This window comes from Canis aureus, chromosome 33 (genome assembly GCF_053574225.1).
Source record: "Canis aureus isolate CA01 chromosome 33, VMU_Caureus_v.1.0, whole genome shotgun sequence".
NCBI lineage: Eukaryota > Metazoa > Chordata > Mammalia > Carnivora > Canidae > Canis > Canis aureus.
The window spans coordinates 18,199,312-18,222,946 of record NC_135643.1 but is presented as its reverse complement, the minus strand read 5'-3'; the positions used below and the strand labels follow the sequence as shown (position 1 = coordinate 18,222,946).

Genomic DNA, 23,635 nt, shown 5'->3' with positions numbered 1-23,635 from the left:
CAGTCAAGTGAGAAGCCCTGGATAGCTTCTACTCTAAGAAGGGTTGACAAACATGTGGAACAGGCCTAAACTCAAGCAAACAGTCCAATGCCAAGCCCACCCAATCCAGCAGGGCCCAGCACAGCTGCAGCCCATTTGCAGGCCTAGGAATGAAAATATGAATGTCTTTAGCTGTAAGTCACTGTGATTTTGACACCATTTATTTCACAGCAAAAACTGACTCATCTTCTGCTCACTCTAGACTCTTCCCCCAAACTCATCTCAGCTGCAAATCCATATCCCATGGCCTACTCTTTGGTATCTCCATTTGTGGGGGGTCAAAAACCTTAAACTTGGGCAGCCGGGGTGGCTCAGCGGTTTAGTGCCACCTTCAGCCCAGGGTGTGATCCTGGAGATCCTGGATCCAGTCCCATGTCCAGCTCCCTGCATGGAGTCTACTTCTCCCTCTGCCTGCGTCTCTGCCTCTCTGTCTCTGTGTCTCTCATGAATAAATAAATAAAATCTTAAAAAAAAAAAAAAAAACCTTAAACTCAGTATGTCCAGATTGGAACTTAATTACTTCTCTCTGTCTTCTTTCATTAAAAGCCTATACTGTGCATCTAAATGTACATCAAGCAATTTGTGAAGCCAGTTCATCAAAATAAAACTTTCCTTCTAAATAATTCCCCAACACATTCACTTCCCTCTTGCACCAGCACCACCCTAGTCCAAGATCATGTTCTCTTACATGAACTGTCTTTCCTAAATCCACATTAATACCACTGCTACTCCTGCTTAAACAAATCCCCGTCACTGGCCTCCCAATGCTTCCAGAAATAAGACGAACATTCTTAATAAAGCCGGCCAGGCCATGTATAATCTTTCCTAGCTCCAGGCTCAACTATAGCCACACCTCCACCTGCTCCCTGCACTTTAGGAAAACCAGTCTTCTTTGAATATGCCAAACTTCTCCTTCCCACGCAAAGAATCTGTCCTGCAGTTAACCCTGTCTGAACACTTTCTTCCAAATCAACTTAGGACACTCCAATGTCCTATAAGGAAAATAGGACAGAATATTTAAAGTTGGGATAATTTTGCAAAGTTTTCACATGTGATCACCAGAACTATAGCTCCAATGACACACACAGATTTATTCTTAATTACTACAGACTCAGGCAAAATAGTAAAATATCCACCTAATATGTTTCTTCCTGATAATTTTATATTTTTCAGAAAACTTTGACATTTTCCTGATACTTTTACCATTTACTACAAACAGGTGGTATTTCCCAGTAAATACCATCTGAGCTCTGGAATCATTTTACCATGGCACAAGACTCCGTGATCCCAACTTTGTTCTCCATATAAGAGCCAAGTTACTGGACTTCCCTGGGCCCTAAATTCCTTATGTCTAATGATAAGAAATAAGCATGCCCTACCATGCTCAGTTGTTTTGCTGATTAAAGGAGATATGTAGGGATCCCTGGGTGGTGCAGCGGTTTGGCGCAGGCCTTTGGCCCAGGGCACGATCCTGGAGACCTGGGACCGAATCCCACGTCGGGCTCCCGGTGCATGGAGCCTGCTTCTCCCTCTGCCTATGTCTCTGCCTCTCTCTCTCTCTCTGTGACTATCATAAATAAATAAAAATTAAAAAAAATTTTTTTAAAAATCCTTTGATGTTTAAAAAAAAAGGAGATATGTATTTATGAATATACCTAACATTCCCCCCTATCGTTCAGTTAATATATATTTCTTGAGCTACATATCACAGGATATGCCTTCTTTCTCAGGAAGAAGAAAAAAAAAAAGCATTCAGCTCAGCTTTATGCTCCTTCCTGGGTAAATAGGCCCTAAATTATTGCTCAGATATTCTGCATGGACTTCAAACCTAGCAGCCCATGTTCCCATTTGGGCCTATTTCTTGAAAGACATACTGCTTTTCTGACATCTTAACTCTTGAGATCTGCACTTGTCTGGTTACTCTGCTATGTCTCCCTGGGCACACTGGCCTTATTAGGCTATGCCTCTTTAGCCACTGTTTCATGAGGAGTGTAAATATAGGCTAGAGTGCCTAGCAAAATGGATGTAGCTGCATTAAGATGCATTAGAAAGAAAGAGGTAAATAGTCCAGTTCCAAATAAAGTTTTGATACAAATATGATTATTCACTAAGGAGTTTATTCTCTAGTACTCTGACAATGTCTCTCCTACCATCTGGTGGGCTCACATAAGCTCTATCACTACACTGCTTCCCAGAGTCAATGAATATTCCTAACAACTCAGGTGTTCTTTCTAAAATATTGACCACCAATGACAGGATGAATGGTTAAAACTAATAAAAATCCTCACACATTTGACACCCTCTGCTGTTGAATTTATTTTGGGGATAGGGTCTTTTAGGGAAAAAAAAAAATAGTTTTGTCCTTGACACTTGTCCCAAGCTCGGAACCTGTGTTCTTTTTTTTTTTTTTTTTTTTTTTTATATATTTTTTTAATTTTTATTTATTTATGATAGTCACAGAGAGAGAGAGAGAGAGGCAGAGACACAGGCAGAGGGAGAAGCAGGCTCCATGCGCCGGGAGCCCGACGTGGGACTCGATCCCGGGTCTCCAGGATCGCGCCCTGGGCCAAAAGCAGGCGCCAAACCGCTGCGCCACCCAGGGATCCCTCGGAACCTGTGTTCTATGTTGATGTGCATATGTGATATATTTGCAGAAAGGAAGAAGAATCTCAGAATGCCATTTCAGGCCAAAATGCAATTTAATATTTTTCTAAGCACAGGTACAGCTCTGAGAGTTAAGGAGTTAGGCACTATTCCTCAAAATGTGTTCTTGGGTAACATCAGCCTACAATTTTGTAGTCAAAAAAGTATGACTTTTTGTTAAACCTAGGTTAAAACCTTTTGTTAAAACATTTATGACCAACCTGCAAATGTTGTTGACTGAGTCTTCTGGACAATGGTGGTGGCATTTGCAACGCAAGATCTTTGGACGAGGGGTGGGGACTGTACTCTCACCATCCTCTTTCTTGGTGCCCACATTTAATTTTCCTGAACTTCGCAAAAGCATGTTATCAAGTAAGTTTGCTGAAAAGAAGAAAAGTAAGAGTTTAAGGATCTGTGGGAGAGTCCAGCCAAAGTCTTCTATCCAAAGAATGAGGAGATTAAACAAAATATTAAGTATTTATGATACTTAAAGATTTAAACATAAAACAGATATTTTAATGATTTTGATATTAGAAATTATACTTATATAATTATTATAATCATATAATATATGTCTCACATAAAATAGAGAAATTCTCATAACCATTTCAGGGTAACAACCTATACATTAAATTATAATAGTTGTATTTGACTCAGTGCAATGAGTTCAATGAGCACTAGTACATAGATCATCTCTACTCTGTATGGTAATGGTATGAGTAAATATCATTCCTATTTGCAGATGAGAAAATTAAGACTCAAAGTTTAAGTGATCTAATAAATCATGAAGCTAGCATTTAAATCCAGATTGTTTGGGTCCTAGGGCTTTCTTCCTACCAGTCTCTTTACTTAAAAAACTTTCGTTTTAATGGGTCTCAAAATTCTGTGACAGATTTTTGGTCAAGTTGTTTCCATTAAAAAGTACTGATTTCAAAAACTAGTAACTTAAAACTGCCACACATGCACACACACACACACACACACACACACAAAAGGTCCACAAAACATTCTCCTTTCCTTCTGCAGGTTTTACAATGCATTGTTATCATTAACCAGTCTTTTACTATTAAACTTAAATGGCCAATTGACACAACAGTTCTGAGACCATTCTTCCATTACTGATTAAGACTGAGGTGGCAGGTATTGGGGATAATATTCATTTAGCCTTCTGAGCTTTCTGGGCAGACTTGGTGACTTTGCCAGCTCCAGCTGCCTTCTTGTCCACTGCTTTGATGACGCCCACAGTAACCGTCTGTCTCCTGTCACCAACAGCAAAACGTCCCAGAGGAGGATAGTCAGAGAAGCTCGCAACACACATAGGTTTGCCAGGAACCATATCAACAATGGCAGCATCCCCAGATTTCAAGAACTTGGGACCATCTTCCAGCTTTTTTCCAGAATGACGATCTATCTTCTCCTTCAGCTCAGCAAACTTGCAAGCAATGTGAGCTGTGTAACAATCCAGCACAGGTGCATATCAGCACTGACCTGGCCTGGATGGTTCAGGATAATCACCTGAGCCGTGAAGCCAGCTGCTTCCATTAGTGTGTCATTTTTGCTGTCACCAGCCATATTGCCACGACGAACATCTTTGACAGATACTTCTAGACACTGAAGCCCACATTGTCTCCAGGAAGAGCCTCACTCATGTGCATTTCAACAGACTTCAGTTGTAACACTGACCGGAGCAGAGGTGACCACCATGCCAGGCTTAAGAACATCAGTCTCCACTCGACCCACTGGGACAGTACCAATACCACCAATTTTGTAGACGTCCTGGAAAGACAGACACAAGGGCTTATCAGTTGGACAAGTTGGTGGCAGACTGCGATCCAGAGCTTCAAGCAGTGTGGTTCCACAGGCATTCCCATCTTTACGGGTGACTTTTCATCCCTTGAACCAAGGCACGTTAGCTCTTGGCTCCAGCACGTTGTCACCATTCTAACCAGAAATTGGCACAAATGCTACTGTGTCGGGGTTGTAGCCAATTTTCTTAATGTAGGTGCTGACTTCCTTAACGATTTCCTCGTATCTCTTCTGGCTGTAGGGTGGTTCAGTGGAATCCATTTTGTTAACACCAACAATTAGTTGTTTTATACCCAGTGCATAAGCCAGAAGGGCATGCTCATGGGTCTGCCCATTCTTGGAGATACCCACTTCAAATTTACCAACACCAGCAGCAACAATCAGGACAGCACAGTCAGCCTGAGATGTGCCTGTAATCATGTTTTTGATAAAGTCTCTGTGTCCTGGGGCACGTAATACTTGCTGGTCTCAAATTTCCACAGGGAGATATCAATGGTGATACCACGTTCACGTTCAGCTTTCAGTTCATCCAAGACCCAGGCATACTTGAAGGAGCCTTTTCCCATCTTAGCAGCCTCCTTCTCAAATGTTTCGATAGTTCTTTTGTAGACCCCACCACATTTGTAGGTCAGATGGCCAGTAGTGGTAGACTTGCCCATATCTATGTGTCCAATGACGACGATGTTGATGTGAGTCTTTTCCTTTCCCATTTTGGTTTAGGTTAAGTGGTAGTTTTCACACCTGTGTTCTGGTGGCAAACCAGAACACTTGCAAAGAAGCTGTATCATGTATTTTTAAATAAATTATTAGAAATATTTAACATGCAAAACTTAATAGGAAGATGAAAACTTAGTTATCACTAAGATATATCAAATGATACATATTCCTCATCAGCTTTTACATGCAAAGTGCCTTCCTATTATAGTAGTGATAGTTCTACATCTTTGATGGGAGACATCATAGTAGATGTGATCTCTAAAGACAGATTTTCTGAGTTCAAAATTAGGCTTTACTATTTACCACTTAGTTGATCCTGGATAACTTTATAAATAATCTCATTGTGCTTCACTTACTATTAAAGTGGAGATAATTATAAGCACCTTTCCTCATGTCAACAGCTAGGATTTACATGTTACGAGTAATACTTGGTATATATGCTACCTAATATTATTGGAAAGATCTAATATTTTTACTTTTTAAATAGTAAGACATTTCATTCCTATAGGGTGACCCTATCACTGAGATGGTTTTAATATTTTCCCTCTTTACCACCACTTTTGGAAAGTAATGATGCTAGAGAGACAAGGATATGCATTCACTGATACCTATTATGTTTCAGGCTTTGTGGCAAGAGCTCACATACTGCTATGTTCTTGCATAAATTGTTAATCCGAGCAATGTTTGATTTAAATTTTCACAACACATCGAGCTTGTCTGTAATTAAAACCAATTTTAAAGAAAATATTATCTAAAATATGTTGGGTTAAAAAGTTGAAATTCTAAGCCAGAGATGCAAAATACTCAACAGTTGTATACAAGTCTGCATGTGTTAATTTCTTAAACCACAAATTAATGCCTCTAGCCACTGGTCATATCAGAGAATGAGAAGTTTAAAAAAAGTTATATTTTTTCCTGACTTTCTGTATGGTAAGCTAATTAGTTGAATTCTTAGAGAGTAATAATTGAATGAGAAAGCAATAAAATATAATAAATCAATTTACCAGAATTTCCCTAATCACTAATTCTAAATTCATTAGATTTTTCAAATTTATATTATACGTGTACTTGACTTTCTCAAACAGTTTCTTCTATTTTAGTCTAGAGAAGACAGGTAGATTGTAATGTGCATATGCAGAGTTGGTTATATGCAGAATCCCGGGCCACTCACAGTGATTCTGATTCCATAGGTCTTAGGCGAGCCAAGGAAAGTGAATATTCAAGATTCCATGTGATTCTGAGACAGATCATGTGCAGACTCCACTTTAAGAAACCCAGGACTAGATTAAGCAAATAATATTTATTTAATCCAACCACATAATTCATCGCAATAGATGTAAATCATCTCTATATAATAGGAGGTTTATCCTTAAATTCCAAAATAAATGCATTATATGTTGGTATCTTATATTTAAAGTCATTTGTTACAAGTTCACCAGCATACATGCCTCAGCCCTGCTTGCTATCTAGGTGTGGTGGGTGTTGGCAAGCCTATACATTGCCCTGCCATGCTGGCTTCCTTCTTTTTAAATTTAGTTCTCATTCCTACTAACTTTATGACCTGAGTAACCTCAAAATAACTAAAAAATTATGAAAATAAAATATTTTAAACTTATTACATCCTGCTTCCTTCATAGGAGACCCCTTCTCTTTGAAGTTTTAAAATAAAATAATTAAAATTCATTTATAATGCATATGTCTCATTAGAAAATATGTATTGGGTGCCTTTCCTGTTTCTAGTCCAGCCTCAGTATGTAGTATGAACGAAACATACATAGGATTTCCCATCTGGGGGGGAAATTTTACACTGGAATGTTTATACTGAAAGGTCTATATTAGAAAAGGAAAAAAAAAAAAAAGAAAGAAAAGGAAACATCTTCATACTATCAGGAATAAAAGAAAACATTTTAATAAAAGATTCATAATTTTCTCACATTTTAAATTTATTGAAAGACTGACACAAATTTTAGGTAGAAGGGGGCTCTTTGCAATCCTGCTTATAACAACTCACGTTTACAACAGGGGATAAATCAGATCTCTAAAAAGAGATTCCTATGTAGTCATTAAAATGTTGATGTGGAAGTATACTTATTGGCACGAAAAATATTAAAATATGTATCTTGTTGGAAAGAGTAGATTACAAAGTATTTTAATTATGAATCCTACTCTAATAACAGGGGAAAGGCTAAGAAAACGAACCTATAATACAAAAGAGCAATAAAAACCTGGTAAGCAGAAGGAAAGCTGTAACTAATTTAACAAAGCCAAAGATACTGATTCATAAGCCAAAGTTAGGGAAAAGCCAAGAAACCAAATAATTTTACAACTTAACTCCCAAAAGACCCCAGAGTCCTCCCACAAGTTGCTTTTAGAAGTAGAGTTCAGCTGCCCTCTCCCGTTCCCAAAGGCTGGTAACATCACCTCCACCCTCCCTACCCCCACACCCCCCACATAAGACTGGAAGAGTAAATCTGTTATGCATATCACAGAGATGCCTTCCTTATTTTCCTGTTTTACCATCAAAGTGAGGGACTGTAGAAAACTAAGCACAGGGGAGGGCGAGGGTACCTCCTTACTGCAAACATTCAGTGATCATTTACACTGGCTGTTGACTCCTGTCCTCTCCCTCTACATGGCTTCCAAAACTCGATGCAGCCTGGCTTATCTCTTCCATAATACTCAGGAATTTGACTAGGTCAAGAACAAACAAAATACCTAAAGACAGGGATATTGGAAGTTTCTCAGTGAAACAGCCCTGCAATATTATCTTATAGTAAGGTCCATTGGTGACAAGATCTACCCAACAAGCTTCCAATCAGCTTTGATAGCAATCCATTCTCTTGTGCCCAAGCCACTAATTCAGGGTCATGAGATATATGAGGAAAGCCTCAAACATCAAATATTGAGAATAAAACCAACAGACAAAAGAAAGCCATTTGGGAGAAACATACAATGGAAAAAAAAAAAAAAAACTTTAAAAAAGTATGAATTATACTGTCATTTTTCTCAAAAAAATACACCCATAAAATAAGAACACGTTTCTACAAAAAGGGAATAACAAATAAGGAACTCTAAAAATATGATTGCATGAATAAACAACTCAACAGGTGAGCTGAGATAAACATTTGGAAATCTCCCACAGTGTAGGCCAAAACACAGGGGTGGAAGAGTTCAGTAAATTAGAGTGTCAATCTAGGAAATTTTAAAACCTGAACAATAATATCTCTAGAGAGACTTGAGAAAATACAGGGGAGAAAATCATCAAATAAATAAATAGTGTACAATCCCCATAATTGAAAATCATAATTTTCTAGTTTGAAAGGATCCAGAGTTTACAAATAGACCTACACCAAAGTATGTTGTGAAATTTTACAACATTAGAGACAAAGGGAGATCTTATATATCATATATTTAAATATATAAAGATAAAAATAAAAGATTAAAATTAAGTGTAGTATTGAATTTTCTACAACAAAACTGGAAATTAGAATAAAATAGAGTAATGTCTTCAAAATTCTGAGGGAAAAGTGTTTCAAGTCCAGAAATCAATACCTGTGCAAATTATAAATCAAATATGAGGATATGAAAAAAAAAAAACTGAAGATCCGTAAGGTCTCAAAATTTTACCTCATACAATAACATTCTCAGGAAGTTACTGGCAGAGATGCTCTGCCCAAATGAAAGTGTAAATAAGAAAGAAAAAATGGGTTTCTTCTATGGGAAATCCAACCCAAGAGAAAGGTGAAGCACTCTCAAGATACTGAGAGTGGATAGTAAGATGGTAACTATGACTGGACTGAAGGAATAGCCAGGCCTGACTGAACAACAAGTCAAAAAATTCTGGGAGACAAAGGTCTGAAATTTTTAAATTAATACAATAACTCGGAGTATTTTAAATTTAAACTGATTGACAGTTTGGAAATTAATTTGTGATGGAAACAAAGGAATCTAAGGAAACATATCTCTCTCTCTCTCTCTCTCTCTATATATATATATAGTAGGAGAGAGAGTAGTAAAGCTTCAAAAGTGGAAAGTCAAAGGTCATGCCTAAAATTGAACAATCAAGAGGTAGCCAAACAATTATCTGTTCAGAGATATGGAGAAAAATGCCAAATCCTAAAAAGGAACAATGTATTCATTACTAAACAGTAATGTACTCATTACTAAACAGGAGAGGGTGGGAAGATGCTTTAAGGAAAAATAAGCCAGCCTCTTTATATTAAAACAAAAATTAGCAGATTTGGAAATAATATATCTCAGATGATAAGTCCACTGTAGACTGCATATGTGATAAAAATGAAGAATTCACATCCATATGGATATTGACAAAATGTATGAAGGTCCTAATTCTTGTGGAAAATTTAATTATCTCTGTAAGGACTATTGAATTTTGCATCATGAAATTTCCATATTTTGCATCACAAAATTTCTCATAGCTTGCATTCAAAAGGACCATGATTTGTGTTTTCACATCAGCATGGATCAATGAATAGTAGATGGAGCAATTTAAATTCATCTGCCAATTGCTTCTCAGTTCAACAAAGCAAATTAATTGGTCTCATATCCTGATGTAGAATAAAGAACATCAGCGAACAAGGAAAAACCAGCAAGGAAGAAGAAACTCCAGCAAGGAAGAAGAATGAAAATCCAGCAAGGAAGAAGAAACTTCCTTAGATAATCTTCAGTATGAGATATACCACTGAACCAGTAAACACTGGCTTGGTAGTAACACTAAATCCACTACGGTCTATCATTTTTATATGCTTATGTGCACATATTCCTCAGTCTATATTGCAAGTTATCAACGATCTATTGTTCTAAGTAACTACTTCAGCTATTAGTATGGAAAGATACCTGAGTCTATTAGCTCCAAGCAAGTTTTATAGTAAACTCCTGGCTCTCAAACCTGGACAAATCTGTTAAAAACCATACTTTTGGGGCAGCTGGGTGATTCAGTTGATTAAGCACTGGCCTTCAGCTCAGGTCATGATCAGGGTCCTGGGATGGAGCCTTACATCAGGTTCCCAGCTCAGCAGGGAGCCTGCTTCTCCCTCTCCTGGCTTGTGCTCTATCTCTGTCACTATCTCTATCTCTCTCTCAAATAAATAAATAAAATCTTTAAAAATAACATACTTTCTATAAAAATTGTAAAGATGAAATGGTGCTGCATAATCTTTCTAAAATACTTAACACTAACACACAGTGAGAATTTATGTCACTTTACCAGAAAACCATTCCTCAAGAACAAAAAAAAGGAGGAAAAAATATTGCTAGCTCATAATAGAGATACCATTACTATAAAGTGAATTAACAGATAAAATCCTGAATAAGCACATAAGGTTGTATTCATACAATGTAACCTGAACAGGTAAAAGTGGTGAGATGATAAAATGATTTCTTTAATTAGCATTATTAAATAAATGAATGGTTAAATGCAAATGAGACAAGTGAGGAGTTCTTCACTTGCTTTTGCCAAAATAATCAAATCAAGAGAGTAATTTATGTAAAAGTGTGCGATTGCTACTCAGCAGTCAATTAATCTATAAGTGTTTAACTCCTTGCGAAATGAAATTCATTATCACACAATTAATATTTCCAATCACGAGGTAAAATAATTGAGTGATAATTTGGAGGTTAATAGAAGACAAGAGGGAAGAGAAGTAGCAGCAGCAGAATGATTAAACCTTATTAGACTCACCTTAAAAATCTAAGCACACTGTTAAAAAGTAAAATTCAAAGATCATTTTCTTATTGAGGTATAACTGACATTCAGAATTGTCTAAGTTCCAGGTATATAATGTGATGATTTTATATGTGTATATATTGCAAAAGATCTTCACAATAAGTCTAATTAACATCCATCACCATATGTTGTTCCGTTTCTTATGATGAGAATCTTTAAGATCTCTCGGCAATTTTCAAATACGCAATATGGCATTATTAACTGTAATACATATTAACTGTACTACAGTATTATACGGTTGCTAAGTTGCACATTAAATTCCCATGATTTATTTATTCTATAAGTGGAAGTTCGTACCTTTGACTCCCTTCACTCATTTCACCCACCCCACCCTCTACCTCTAGCAACCACCAATCTGTTTTATCAATGAGCTTGACTTTTTTGTTTTGTATTGTTTTGTAAGCTTCCACATATAAGTGAGATAGTCTGGTATTTTTCTTTCTTTGTCTTATTTCTCTTAACATAATGGCCTCAAGGTCCATCAGTGCTGCCACAAATGGCAAAACTTCCTTCTTTTTACGGCTGAATAATATTTCAGTGCATATGTATATATCACTGTGGTATATAAATGTGATATATACATATGCACTGAAATATTATTCAGTCATAGAAAGAAGGAAATCTTGATTACTATAGTTTTGTAATAGATAGCTGACCCTTGAACAACACTGGTGTGAACTATGTGGACACTTAGGTTGTTTCCATATTTTGGTTATTGTAAATAGTGCACCAATGAAGATAGGGGTGCATATATATTTTCAAGTTAAGTATTTTCATTTTCTTTGGGTAATATCCAGAAGTGAAATTGCTGGATCATATGGTAGTTCTTTTTGTAAATTTTTTGAGGAAACTCCATATTGTTTTCCATAGTAGTTGTACCAACTCAGATTCTCAACAATAGGACACAGGGGTTGCCTTCTCCCCACATCTTTGCCAGCATTTATACATTGTTTATTTCTTTGATAACAACCATTCTAACAGGTGTGATGTAAAATATCATTTTGAGTTGCATCTCCCTGATGATTAATAATGTTGAGAATCTTTTCATATACCTGTTTGGCATCTATATGTCTTCTTTGGAGAAGTATCAATTCAGAGCCTCCACCCATTTTTTAATTAAATTTTGTTTTTACATTGAGTTGTATGAGTTCTTTATATATTCTGGATATTAATCCTTTATCAGATACATGATTTGCAAGTATTTTCTTCCACTTAGCAGGTTGCCTTTTTTGTTTTGTCAGTGATTTCCTTTTGTGTGCAGAAGCTTTTCAGTTTGATATAGTCCAACTTATCTTTTGCTTTAATTGCCTTTGCTTTTAATTGCCTTTGATTTTTTTAAAAAAAAATTATCACCAAGACTAAAATCAGGGAGCCAATGCCTATGTTTTCTTCTAGGAGTTTTATGGTTACAGGTCTTAAGATCAAGGTTTGAATCCATTTTGAGTTAATTTTCGTGTATTGTGTAAGACAGTGGTCCATTTGTCCCAACACCATTAATTGAAGAAACTGTCCTTTCCTACTTGTATATTCTCGGTTCCTTTGTCATAAGTTCACTGACCATGTATACATGGGTTTATTTTGAGGTTCTCGGTTCTATTGATCTATGTGCCTGTTTTTATGCCAATACCATACTGTTTTGATTACTATAGTTTTGTAATAGATACCTGACCCTTGAACAACACTGGTGTGAACTATGCAGATTTTATAGGTAGGTTTTTTGATAACTATAGTACAGTACTATAAGTGTAATTTCTCTTCTTTATGTTTTTTTTTTTAAGGTTTATTTATTTGACGAAGAGAGAGAGCACAAGCAGCAGGAGCAGCAGGCAGAGGAAGAGGGGGAAGCAGGCTCCCCACAGAGCAGAGCAGGGAGCCTGTGCAGGGCTAGATCCTCAGCTCTTGGGATCATGACCTGAGCTGAAAGCAGATACTTAACCAACTGAGCCACTCAGGGGACCCCCTTGTGATTTTTTAAAAATTTTCTTTTCTCTAACTTACTTTATTGTAAGAATACAGTATGTAATACATATAACATACAAACATGGATTTATCAACTGTTTATGTTATCAGTAAGGCTTTCAGTCAACAATAGGCTATTAGTTTAGGGAGAGTAAAAAGTCATAAACAAACTTTAGACTGCATGGGTAATCAGCACCCCTAAGCCTCACATTGTTAAACGGTCAACTGTAGTTTGAAATCAGGGAGCATGATGCCTCCAGCTTGTTCTTCTTTCTCAAAATTGAGAAATTGGTGTCTTTTGTGGTTCCATAAAAATTTTAGAAATGTATGTTCTATATTTCTATGAAATATGCTACTAGAATTTTGATGGGGATTGCACTGAATCTGTAGATTGCTTTGGGGGTAGTATGCACATTTTAACAATATTAATTCCTCCAACCTGTGAGCATGAAATATTTTTCCATTTATTTGTGCCAATTCTTTCATCCAGTGTCTTTTAGTTTTTAGTGTACAGATCTTTCATCTCTTTGGTTAAATTTATTCCTAGGTATTTTGTTTTTTTGATGAACTTGTAAATGAGACTATTTTTTTTTAATTTTTCTTTTTGATATTTCATTACTAGTGTACAGAAATGCAACAGGTTTTTACAAATTGATTTTATATCCTGCAACTTTACTGTTCTAATGTTTTTTGGTTGAGTTCTTAGTGTTCTCTATATAATGTCATCTGTAAACTGTGACATCTTTACTTATTCCTTTTCAATTTGAATCTCTTTTATTTCTTTTTCTTAACTAATTGCTCTGGCTAGGATTTCCAATACTATGTTGAATGAAAGCGGTGAGAGTGGACATCCTTGTCTTATTCCTGATCTTAGGAGAAAAGCTATCAGCTTTTCAGTACTAAATATAATGTTAGCTGTGGGCTTCTCACATATGGTTTTTATTATTTTGAGGTGAGTTCCCTTTATACCTTCTTTATCAAGAGTTTTTTGTTTTGTTTTGTTTTACCATAAATGGATGTTGATTTTTATTTATTTTTTGATGTTGATTTTTAAAGTGCTTTTTCTGTATCTATTTATTTGGTCATTTGATTTTTATTCTTCCTTTTATTAATGTGGTGTATCGCATTGATTAATTTGTTGATACTGAGTCATCCTTGTATCCCTGGAATAAATTCCATTTGATCATGGTGAATGATCCTTTTAATGTATTGCTGCATTCAGTTTGCAAATATTTTGCTAAGGGTTTTTGCATCTGTGTTCATTAGGGATATTGGCTCATAATTTTCTTTTCTTGTGGTATCCTTGCTTGAGTTTAGTATCAGGGTACTACTGGCCTCATAAAATGAGTTTGAATGTGTTCCCTCCCTTCTGTTTTTTGGAAGAGATTGAGAAGAATTGGTATTAACTCTTCTTTGATTGTTTGGTAGAATTCACCAGTGAAGACATCTAGTCATGGACTTCCGTTGGTTGGGAGGTTTTTAATCACTGATTAAGATCTTCTTAATAGCTAGTTCCCATATGAGAAAAAGGGACAATCAGAAATTGGACCGTTATATCTACTGTTACAATTATGAAAAGGGATTTATTTTTAAAAAGTAACTTTCATATAAAACCATATTCGATTTGTGCAAAATCAATCCAGCCTCACAAACATAAGCCAGGCATTTTGGAACAAAAACAAAACAGAACACATCCAAGTAAGGCATAAAAAGTATAATTACATAAATAAACAAAGAATAATGATTTTATAGAAACATGAATTTAGCCAGAATATGATGCTGAAATAAGAATTAGAAGAAAAGACAAAGATATATATAGAGAGATTTTATTTATTTATTCATGATAGAGAGAGAGAGGGAGAGAGAGAGAGAGAGAGAGAGAGGCAGAGATACAGGCAGAGGGAGAAGCAGGCTCCATACCAGGAGCCCGATGTGGGACTCCATCCCGGGACTCCAGGATCGCGCCCTGGGCCAAAGGCAGGCATCAAACCATTGAGCCACCCAGAGATCCCCCAAAGATATATATTTATGATAAATGTGAACATCCAGATAAACAACATAATAGCAATCATGGAGATTTATCCCAAATATTAGATGTCTGATTAAGATAATTATCAAATTGTATTTTTTACATTTCTTTATATTTATTATATTTCCCTCCATTTGAAATGGAAAAAAGGCAGACATCAAGATACAATAAAGTTTGATTAGTCAGTTCATTCAAATAATGTAAGATCTTTATTAATCAGATCCTCTTTACTCAATTTGCATTAAATTTTATGTAAAAGATCATCATTGAAAGCAATTGAAAGATAACTAGCCATTAAAGAAACATTAAGTATAACTTAGTATGTCATATTTTCTAAACCAACAGGTTAAATCTGTAAAAACTTTTTTCTACTAAGGAAAGCTAAATAGTTAATGGCTTCTGCTTAAGTTGAATGAAATTTCAACAAAAGTAATTATTTCTTACCAATAGCTTCCAGCCAAATATGGTTTTTTTAATATTTAGTAACAGAATTATAAATAAACCTCACAGAAAAATGTAAGGGGAAAAATGGGAAAAGCCTCACTTCAAAAAATTTCTTAGAATACTTCACTAAATAAATCACTCTTTGGAAGATCATTCCATTTTTCACTTTCCTTCCTCCCTCCTACTCTCCCCTTTCCTTGTTCTGTCTCTCTAATACCAATATTTAGCTTAACAGTGTGAATCCAAACACTTCAAATGCTGTCTGCTTGACACAGCTGGTTACATTATAGTTAACTGAAGTAGTTAACTATTGAAATTACCAAGATAATAAAAAAATAGGGCTGTGGAGGCCAACATAAAATTCAAATTCATTTCTTTCAGAGGACCATAAGATTTTTAGGGAGCAAATGAACCACAAGATGACTTCAAGATATATTTTTGCACGTTTGTGTGTTCTTAAAAAATCACAACAAGGTCGCCTCACCAAAAAAGTTGTGGGACCACGTTGAATATGGAGAGTATCCTTTCCCATCTGAAAAGCTGCTGCTGGAGTTTAGGAAAGGGGAGGAGGGCAAAGGCTCACAGGCGCATATAGGCGCATATAACCTTCAACTCATCCTGAAAATCTATGAATTCGGCCTGAGATTTAAAGAGAGAACAGGGATCCCTGGGTGGCGCAGCGGTTTGGCGCCTGCCTTTGGCCCAGGGCGTGATCCTGGAGACCCGGGATCGAATCCCACATCGGGCTCCCGGTGCATGGAGCCTGCTTCTCCCTCTGCCTGTGTCTCTGCGCCTCTCTCTCTCTCTCTCTGTGACTATCATAAATAATAAATAAAAATTTAAAAAAAAATAAAGAGAGAACAGCTGGAATGCTACAGTGAGAAGAATTCGCGCCTCTATCAAGGTAGGAAGACGGGAAAAAAGAAATAAAGAAACAAAGGCCTCCAAGGGGGAGGGGCCCCGCGAGGAGCCGGGCTGAGGCCAGGGCGAGGGTCCCCAGGACAGGAGAGCCCCGTCCCGGAGGAGCAGGAGCTGCACCAACCTTCCCGGGCGGAGAGGGGCTCGCGGGGAGGTGGAGCAGGACCCAGGAGGGCGGGGATGCCCTCGGGCTCCCGGGGACACTAACAGACACCTGCCCCCGGGAGAGTGCGCCGAGCTCCCTAAGGGCTGCAGCGCGCACGGCGGGACCTGGAGCAGCTCGGGGGGCTCGGGGGCGGCTCCGCGGAGGGGGCTGCGGGGCGGAAGCAGCTCGGGGGGCTCGGGGGCGGCTCCGCGGAGGGGGCTGCGGGGCAGGAGGAGCTCGGGGGGGCTCTGAGCGGCTCCGCGGAGGGGGCTGTGGGGCAGGAGCGCTAATCCAACAGCGCAGGCCCCGGAGCACAGGGCGCTGGGACACAGCCCAGGATCCGGCCTCCCTCCGGGACAGGCAGAGGCCGGGAGGGCCCAGGACAGCGAGGACGCTCCTGCCCCGAGCTGAGCAGATCAGCGGCCCCGCCCCGGAGCCTCCAGGCCCTGCAGACGGAGAGCTCTGGAGCTACTGCGGGGGCTGACTCCAGGGCTCCAGAGCTGGCCTCGGCCACTGTGGTTGTTTCCTGGGGCCTCACGGGGTAAACAACCCCCACTGAGCCCTGCACCAGGCAGGGGCAGAGCAGCTCCCCCAAGTGCTAACACCTGGAAATCAGCACAACAGGCCCCTCCCCCAGAAGACCAGAGAGACGGACAAGTTCCAGGGGAAGTCAAGGGACTTACTGTATACACAATCAGAAGATACTCCCCCGTGTTTTATTTTTTCTTTTTGATTTCTGTTTGCTTCCCCCACCCCCTTTTTTTTCTTTCTTTCTTTCTTTTTTTCTTTCTTTCTTTCTTTCTTTCTTTCTTTCTTTCTTTCTTTTTCTTTCTTTCTCTCTTTTTCTTCTCTTTTTTTTTCTCTTTTTTCTTCCTTTTTTTCTTTTTCTCTTTTCTTTCCTTCTTTCTCTCATCTCTTTTTCTCCTTTTCCCAATACAACTTGTTTTTGGCCACTCTGCACTGAGCAAAATGACTAGAAGGAAAACCTCACCTCAAAAGAAAGAATCAGAAACAGTCCTCTCTCCCACAGAGTTACAAAATCTGGATTACAAGTCAATGTCAGAAAGCCAATTCAGAAGCACTATTATACAGCTACTGGTGGCTCTAGAAAAAAGCATTAAGGACTCAAGAGACTTCATGACTACAGAATTTAGATCCAATCAGGCAGAAATTAAAAATCAATTGAATGAGATGCAATCCAAACTATAAATCCTACCGATGAAGGTTAACAAGGTGGAAGAACGAGTGAGTGACATAGAAGACAAGTTGATGGCAAAGAGGGAAACTGAGGAAAAAAGAGATAAACAATTAAAAGACCATGAAGATAGATTAAGTGAAATAAATGACAGCCTGAGGAAGAAAAACCTACATTTAATTGGGGCTCCCAAGGGCGCTGAAAGGGACAGAGGGCCAGAATAAATATTTGAACAAATCATAGCTGAAAACTTTCCTAATCTGGGAAGGGAAGCAGGCATTCAGATCCAGGAGATAGAGAGATCCCCCCCTAAAATCAGTAAAAACCATTCAACACCTCGACATTTAATAGTGAAGCTTGCAAATTCCAAAGATAAAGAGAAGCTCCTTAAAGCAGCAAGAGACAAGAAATCCCTAACTTTTATGGGGAGGAGTATTAGGGTAATGGCAGACCTCTCCACAGAGACCTGGCAGGCCAGAAAGGGCTGGCAGGATATATTCAGGGTCCTAAATGAGAAGAACATGCAACCAAGAATACTTTATCCAGCAAGGCTCTCATTCAAAATGGAAGGAGAGATAAAGAGCTTCCAAGACAGGCAGGAACTGAAAGAATATGTGACCTCCAAACCAGCTCTGCAAGAAATTGTAAGGGGGACTCTTAAAATTCCCCTTTAAGAAGAAGTCCAGTGGAACAATCCACAAAAACAGGGACTGAATAGATATCATGATGACGCTAAACTCATATCTTTCAATAGTAACTCTGAATGTAAACGGGCTTAATGACCCCATGAAAAGGCGCAGGGTTTTAGACTGGATAAAAAAGCAGGACCCATCTATTTGTTGCCTACAAGAGACTCATTTTAGACATAAGGACACCTACAGCCTGAAAATAAAAGGTTGGAGAACCATTTACCATTCAAATGGTCCTCAAAAAAAAGCAGGGGTAGCCATTCCAATATCAGATAAAGTAAAATTTACCCCGAAGACTGTAGTGAGAGATAAAGAGGGACACTATCTCATACTTAAAGGATCTATCCAATAAGAGGACTTAACAATCCTCAATATATATGCCCCGAATGTGGAGCTGCCAAATATATGAATTAATTAATAACCAAAGTTAAGGCATACTTAGATAATAATACACTTATACTTGGTGACTTCAATCTAGCGCTTTCTACACTCGATAGGTCTTCTAAACACAACATCTCCAAAGAAACGATAGCTTTAAATGATACACTGGACCAGATGGATTTCACAGATATCTACAGAACTTTACATCCAAACTCAACTGAATACACATTCTTCTCAAGTGCACATGGAACTTTCTCCAGAATAGACCACATACTGGGTCACAAATCGGGTCTGAACCGAGACCAAAAGATTGGGATCGTCCCCTGCATATTCTCAGACCATAATGCCTTGAAATTAGAACTAAATCACAACCAGAAGTTTGGAAGGACCTCAAACACGTGGAGGTTAAGGACCATCCTGCTAAAAGATGAAAGGGTCAACCAGGAAATTAAGGAAGAATTAAAAAGATTCATGGAAACTAATGAGAATGAAGATACAACCGTTCAAAATCTTTGGGATGCAGCAAAAGCAGTCCTGCGGGGGAAATACATCGCAATACAAGCATCCATGCAAAAACTGGAAAGAACTCAAATACAAAAGCTAACCTAACACATAAAGGAGCTAGAGAAAAAACAGCAAATAGATCCTACACCCAGCAGAAGAAGGGAGTTAATAAAGATTTGAGCAGAACTCAACGAAATCGAGACCAGAAGAACTGTGGAACAGATCAACAAAACCAGGAGTTGGTTCTTTGGAAGAATTAATAAGATAGATAAACCATTAGCCAGCCTTATTATAAAGAAGAGAGAGAAGACTCAAATTAATACAATCATGAATGAGAAAGGAGAGATTACTACCAACACCAAGGAAATACAAACGATTTTAAAAACACATTATGAACAGCTATACGCCAATAAATTAGGCAATCTAGAAGAAATGGATGCATTCCTGGAAAGCCACAAACTACCAAAACTGGAACAGGAAGAAATAGAAAACCTGAACAGGCCAATAACCAGGGAGGAAATTGAAGCAGTCATCAAAAACCTCCTAATACACAAAAGTCCAAGGCCAGATGGCTTCCCTGGGGAATTCTATCAAACGTTTAAAGAAGAAACCATACCTATTCTACTAAAGCTGTTTGGAAAGATAGAAAGAGATGGAGTACTTCCAAATTTGTTCTATGAGGCCAGCATCACCTTAATTCCAAAACCAGACAAAGACCCCACCAAAAAGGAGAATTATAGACCAATATCCCTGATGAACATGGATGCAAAAATTCTCAACAAGATACTAGCCAATAGGATCCAACAGTACATTAAGAAAATTATTCACCATGACCAAGTAGGATTTATTCCCGGGACACAAGGCTGGTTCAACACTCATAAAACAATCAATGTGATTCATCATATCAGCAAGAGAAAAACCAATAACCATATGAACCTCTCATTAGATGCAGAGAAAGCATTTGACAAAATACAGCATCCATTCCTGATCAAAACTCTTCAGAGTGTAGGGATAGAGGGAACTTTCCTTGACATCTTAAAAGCCATCTACGAAAAGCCCACAGCAACTATCATTCTCAATGGGGAAGCAAGCACTGAGAGCCTTTCCCCTAAGATCAGGAACAAGACAGGGATGTCCACTCTCACCACTGCTATTCAACATAGTGCTGGAAGTCCTAGCCTCAGCAATCAGGTAACAAAAAGACATTAAGGGCATTCAAATTGGCAAAGAAGAAGTCAAACTCTCCCTCTTCGCCGATGACATGATACTCTACATAGAAAACCCAAAAGCCTCCACCCCAAGATTGCTAGAACTCATACAGCAATTTGGCAGAGTGGCAGGATACAAAATCAATGCCCAGAAATCAGTGGCATTTCTATACACTAACAATGAGACTGAAGAAAGAGAAATTAAGGAGTCAATCCCATTTACAATTGCACCCCAAAGCATAAGATACCTAGGAATAAACCTAACCAAAGAGGTAAAGGATCTACACCCTAAAAATTATAGAACACTTCTGAAAGAAATTGAGGAAGACACAAAGAGATGGAAAAATATTCCATGCTCATGGATTGGCAGAATTAATATTGTGAAAATGTCAATGTTACCCAGGGCAATTTACACGGTTAATGCAATCCCTATCAAAATACTGTGGTCTTTCTTCAGAGAGTTGGAACAAATTATTTTAAGATTTGTGTGGAATCAGAAAAGACCCCGAATAGCCAGGGGAATTTTAAAAAAGAAAACCATAGCTGGGGGCATCACAATGCCAGATTTCAGGTTGTACTACAAAGCTGTGGTCATCAAGACAGTGTGGTACTGGCACAAAAACAGACACATAGATCAATGGAACAGAACAGAGAATCCAGAAGTGGACCCTGAACTTTATGGTCAACTAATATTCGATAAAGGAAGAAAGACTCTCCACTGGAAGAAAGACAGTCTCTTCAATAAATGGTGCTGGGAAAACTGGACATCCATGTGCAGAAGAATGAAACTAGACCACTCTCTTGCACCATACACAAAGATAAACTCAAAATGGATGAAAGATCTAAATGTGAGACAAGATTCCATCAAAATCCTAGAGGAGAACACAGGCAACACCCTTTTTGAACTCAGCCACAGTAACTTCTTGCAAGATACATCCACGAAGGCAAAAGAAACAAAGCAAAAATGAACTATTGGGACTTCATCAAGATAAGAAGCTTTTGCACAGCAAAGGATACAGTCAACAAAACTAAAAGACAACCTACAGAGTGGGAGAAGATATTTGCAAATGACATATCAGATAAAGGACTAGTTTCCAAGATCTATAAAGAACTTATTAAACTCAACAGCAAAGAAACAAACAATCCAGTCATGAAATGGGCAAAAGACATGAAGAGAAATCTCAGAGAGGAAGACATAGACATGGCCAACACACGCATGAGAAAATGCTCCGCATCACTGGCCATCAAGGAAATACAAATCAAAACCACAATGAGATACCACCTCACACCAGTGAGAATGGGGAACATTAACAAGGCAGGAAACCACAAATGTTGGAGAGGATGCGGAGAAAAGGGAACCCTCTTACGCTGTTGGTGGGAATGTGAACTGGTGCAGCCACTCTGGAAAACTGTGTGGAGGTTCCTCAAAGAGTTAAAAATAGACCTGCCCTATGACCCAGCAATTGCACTGCTGGGGATTTACCCCAAAAATACAGATGCAATGAAACGCCGGGACACCTGCACCCGATGTTTATAGCAGCAATGTCTACAATAGCCAAACTGTGGAAGGAGCCTCGGTGTCCATCGAAAGATGAATGGAGGGGCAGCCCAGGTGGCTCAGCGGTTTAGCACCGCCTTCAGCCCAGGGCCTGATCCTGGAGACCCAGGATCGAGTCCCACATCGGGCTCCCTGCATGGGGCCTGCTTCTGCCTCTGCCTGTGTCTCTGCCTCTCTCTCTCTCTCTCTCTGTCTCTCATGAATAAATATATAAATAATTAAAAAAAATCTAAAAAAAAAAAAAAGAAAGATGAATGGATAAAGAAGATGTGGTTTATGTATACAATGGAATATTCTTCAGCCATTAGAAACGACAAATACCCACCATTTGCTTCAACGTGGATGGAACTGGAGGGTATTATGCTGAGTGAAATAAGTCAATCAGAGAAGGACAAACATTATATGTTCTCATTCATTTGGGGGAATATAAATAATAGTGAAAGGGAATATAAGGGAAGGAAGAAGAAATGGGTAGGAAATATCAGAAAGGGAGACAGAACATAAAGACTCCTAACTCTGGGAAATGAACTAGGGGTGGTGGAAGGGGAGGAGGGCGGAGGGTGGGGGTGAATGGGTGATGGGCACTGAGGGGGGCACTTGATGGGATGAGCACTGGGTGTTATTCTGTATGTTGGCAAATTGAACACCAATAAAAAATAAATTTATCATTTAAAAAATTCACAACAAAATTGTATTTATATTCCTTACAATTTTCAGATCTAAGAAGACAGATTTATAGATTTTCAGGTAAATTAATCAAACTTCATGAAATAATCTAATGATCATTATGCAATAGTATGTGACTTCCATTCAATTACCAAATTTAAATAGGAAGTCATTTTTCTTGAATATTTTGAATATCTTTATTTGGATATAGGTTATAGTTATATACATGTTTTCACCTATTTCATATGTTTGCATATAGTTATATCCATGTTTTCAATGATATCTCTTCTTGCATAATTTAGGAAATGAAGCAGTGTTATAAAGAGTTTTTTTTTTTTTTAAGTCCTTATTTGGAATCAGTGGACAATTATTAGCTGGTAGCTTGGTATAATCACCATATATAACTCATTTTTTGAAGTATATGCTTAATATTCAATCATTTAAAAATATTTCCATATTGTTTTATATTATTGTGTATTCTTCCTCATGATTTTTACCAAAAAACAAAATAAGATTTTTATAAAAAATCAGAAAACCTAATACAAAAGTAAATGTAAAAAAAAAAACAAAAAGAATTTACAATAGTACAACTCCCCAACAGATAAATTTTAACTTCCATATTCATCCATTATATCCTGTGTGTATTTTAGGTCTATTTAATTTTTTTCTCAGTAGTATTCTTACCACTTCAAAAATACCCTAAATAAAACATTTCAAGTTTGTGATATAAAATACTGTTTCATATGTCATAGTGAAGAGAATATCAAAATCCAATGTCACATTAAAACACAGTCTTTATAAACACTAGAGATAATCAAGGAAACTTAAATTGTAACACAGAGAATTGGATTTGACTCCCCAAAATTCCTTGAAAATTGACATATTAATTTGTGCCACAGGATCTACTAGTAATCTTTCTCCTTTCCTCATTTTCTTTTTTACTTTTGTTTTAGCTCTCTGAATATCTCAAAAATTAACAAAATTTTAAAAG

The 23,635-nt window shown here is 37.9% G+C and overlaps 1 protein-coding gene across 16 annotated transcripts in view; it reads right to left on the bottom strand.

Annotated features, from left to right (window-relative positions):
* BMPR1B (bone morphogenetic protein receptor type 1B) overlaps window positions 1-23,635 on the bottom strand; it is a 392,960-nt gene that overhangs the window by 41,206 nt on the left and 328,119 nt on the right. For all 16 annotated transcript variants that reach the window (XM_077882931.1, XM_077882919.1, XM_077882922.1 and 13 more), the window contains one exon: window positions 2,904-3,063. In XM_077882931.1, the coding sequence (XP_077739057.1) occupies window positions 2,904-3,046 (143 nt within the window). In that variant the 5' untranslated portion in view covers window positions 3,047-3,063. The remainder of the gene's footprint in view (window positions 1-2,903; window positions 3,064-23,635) is intronic.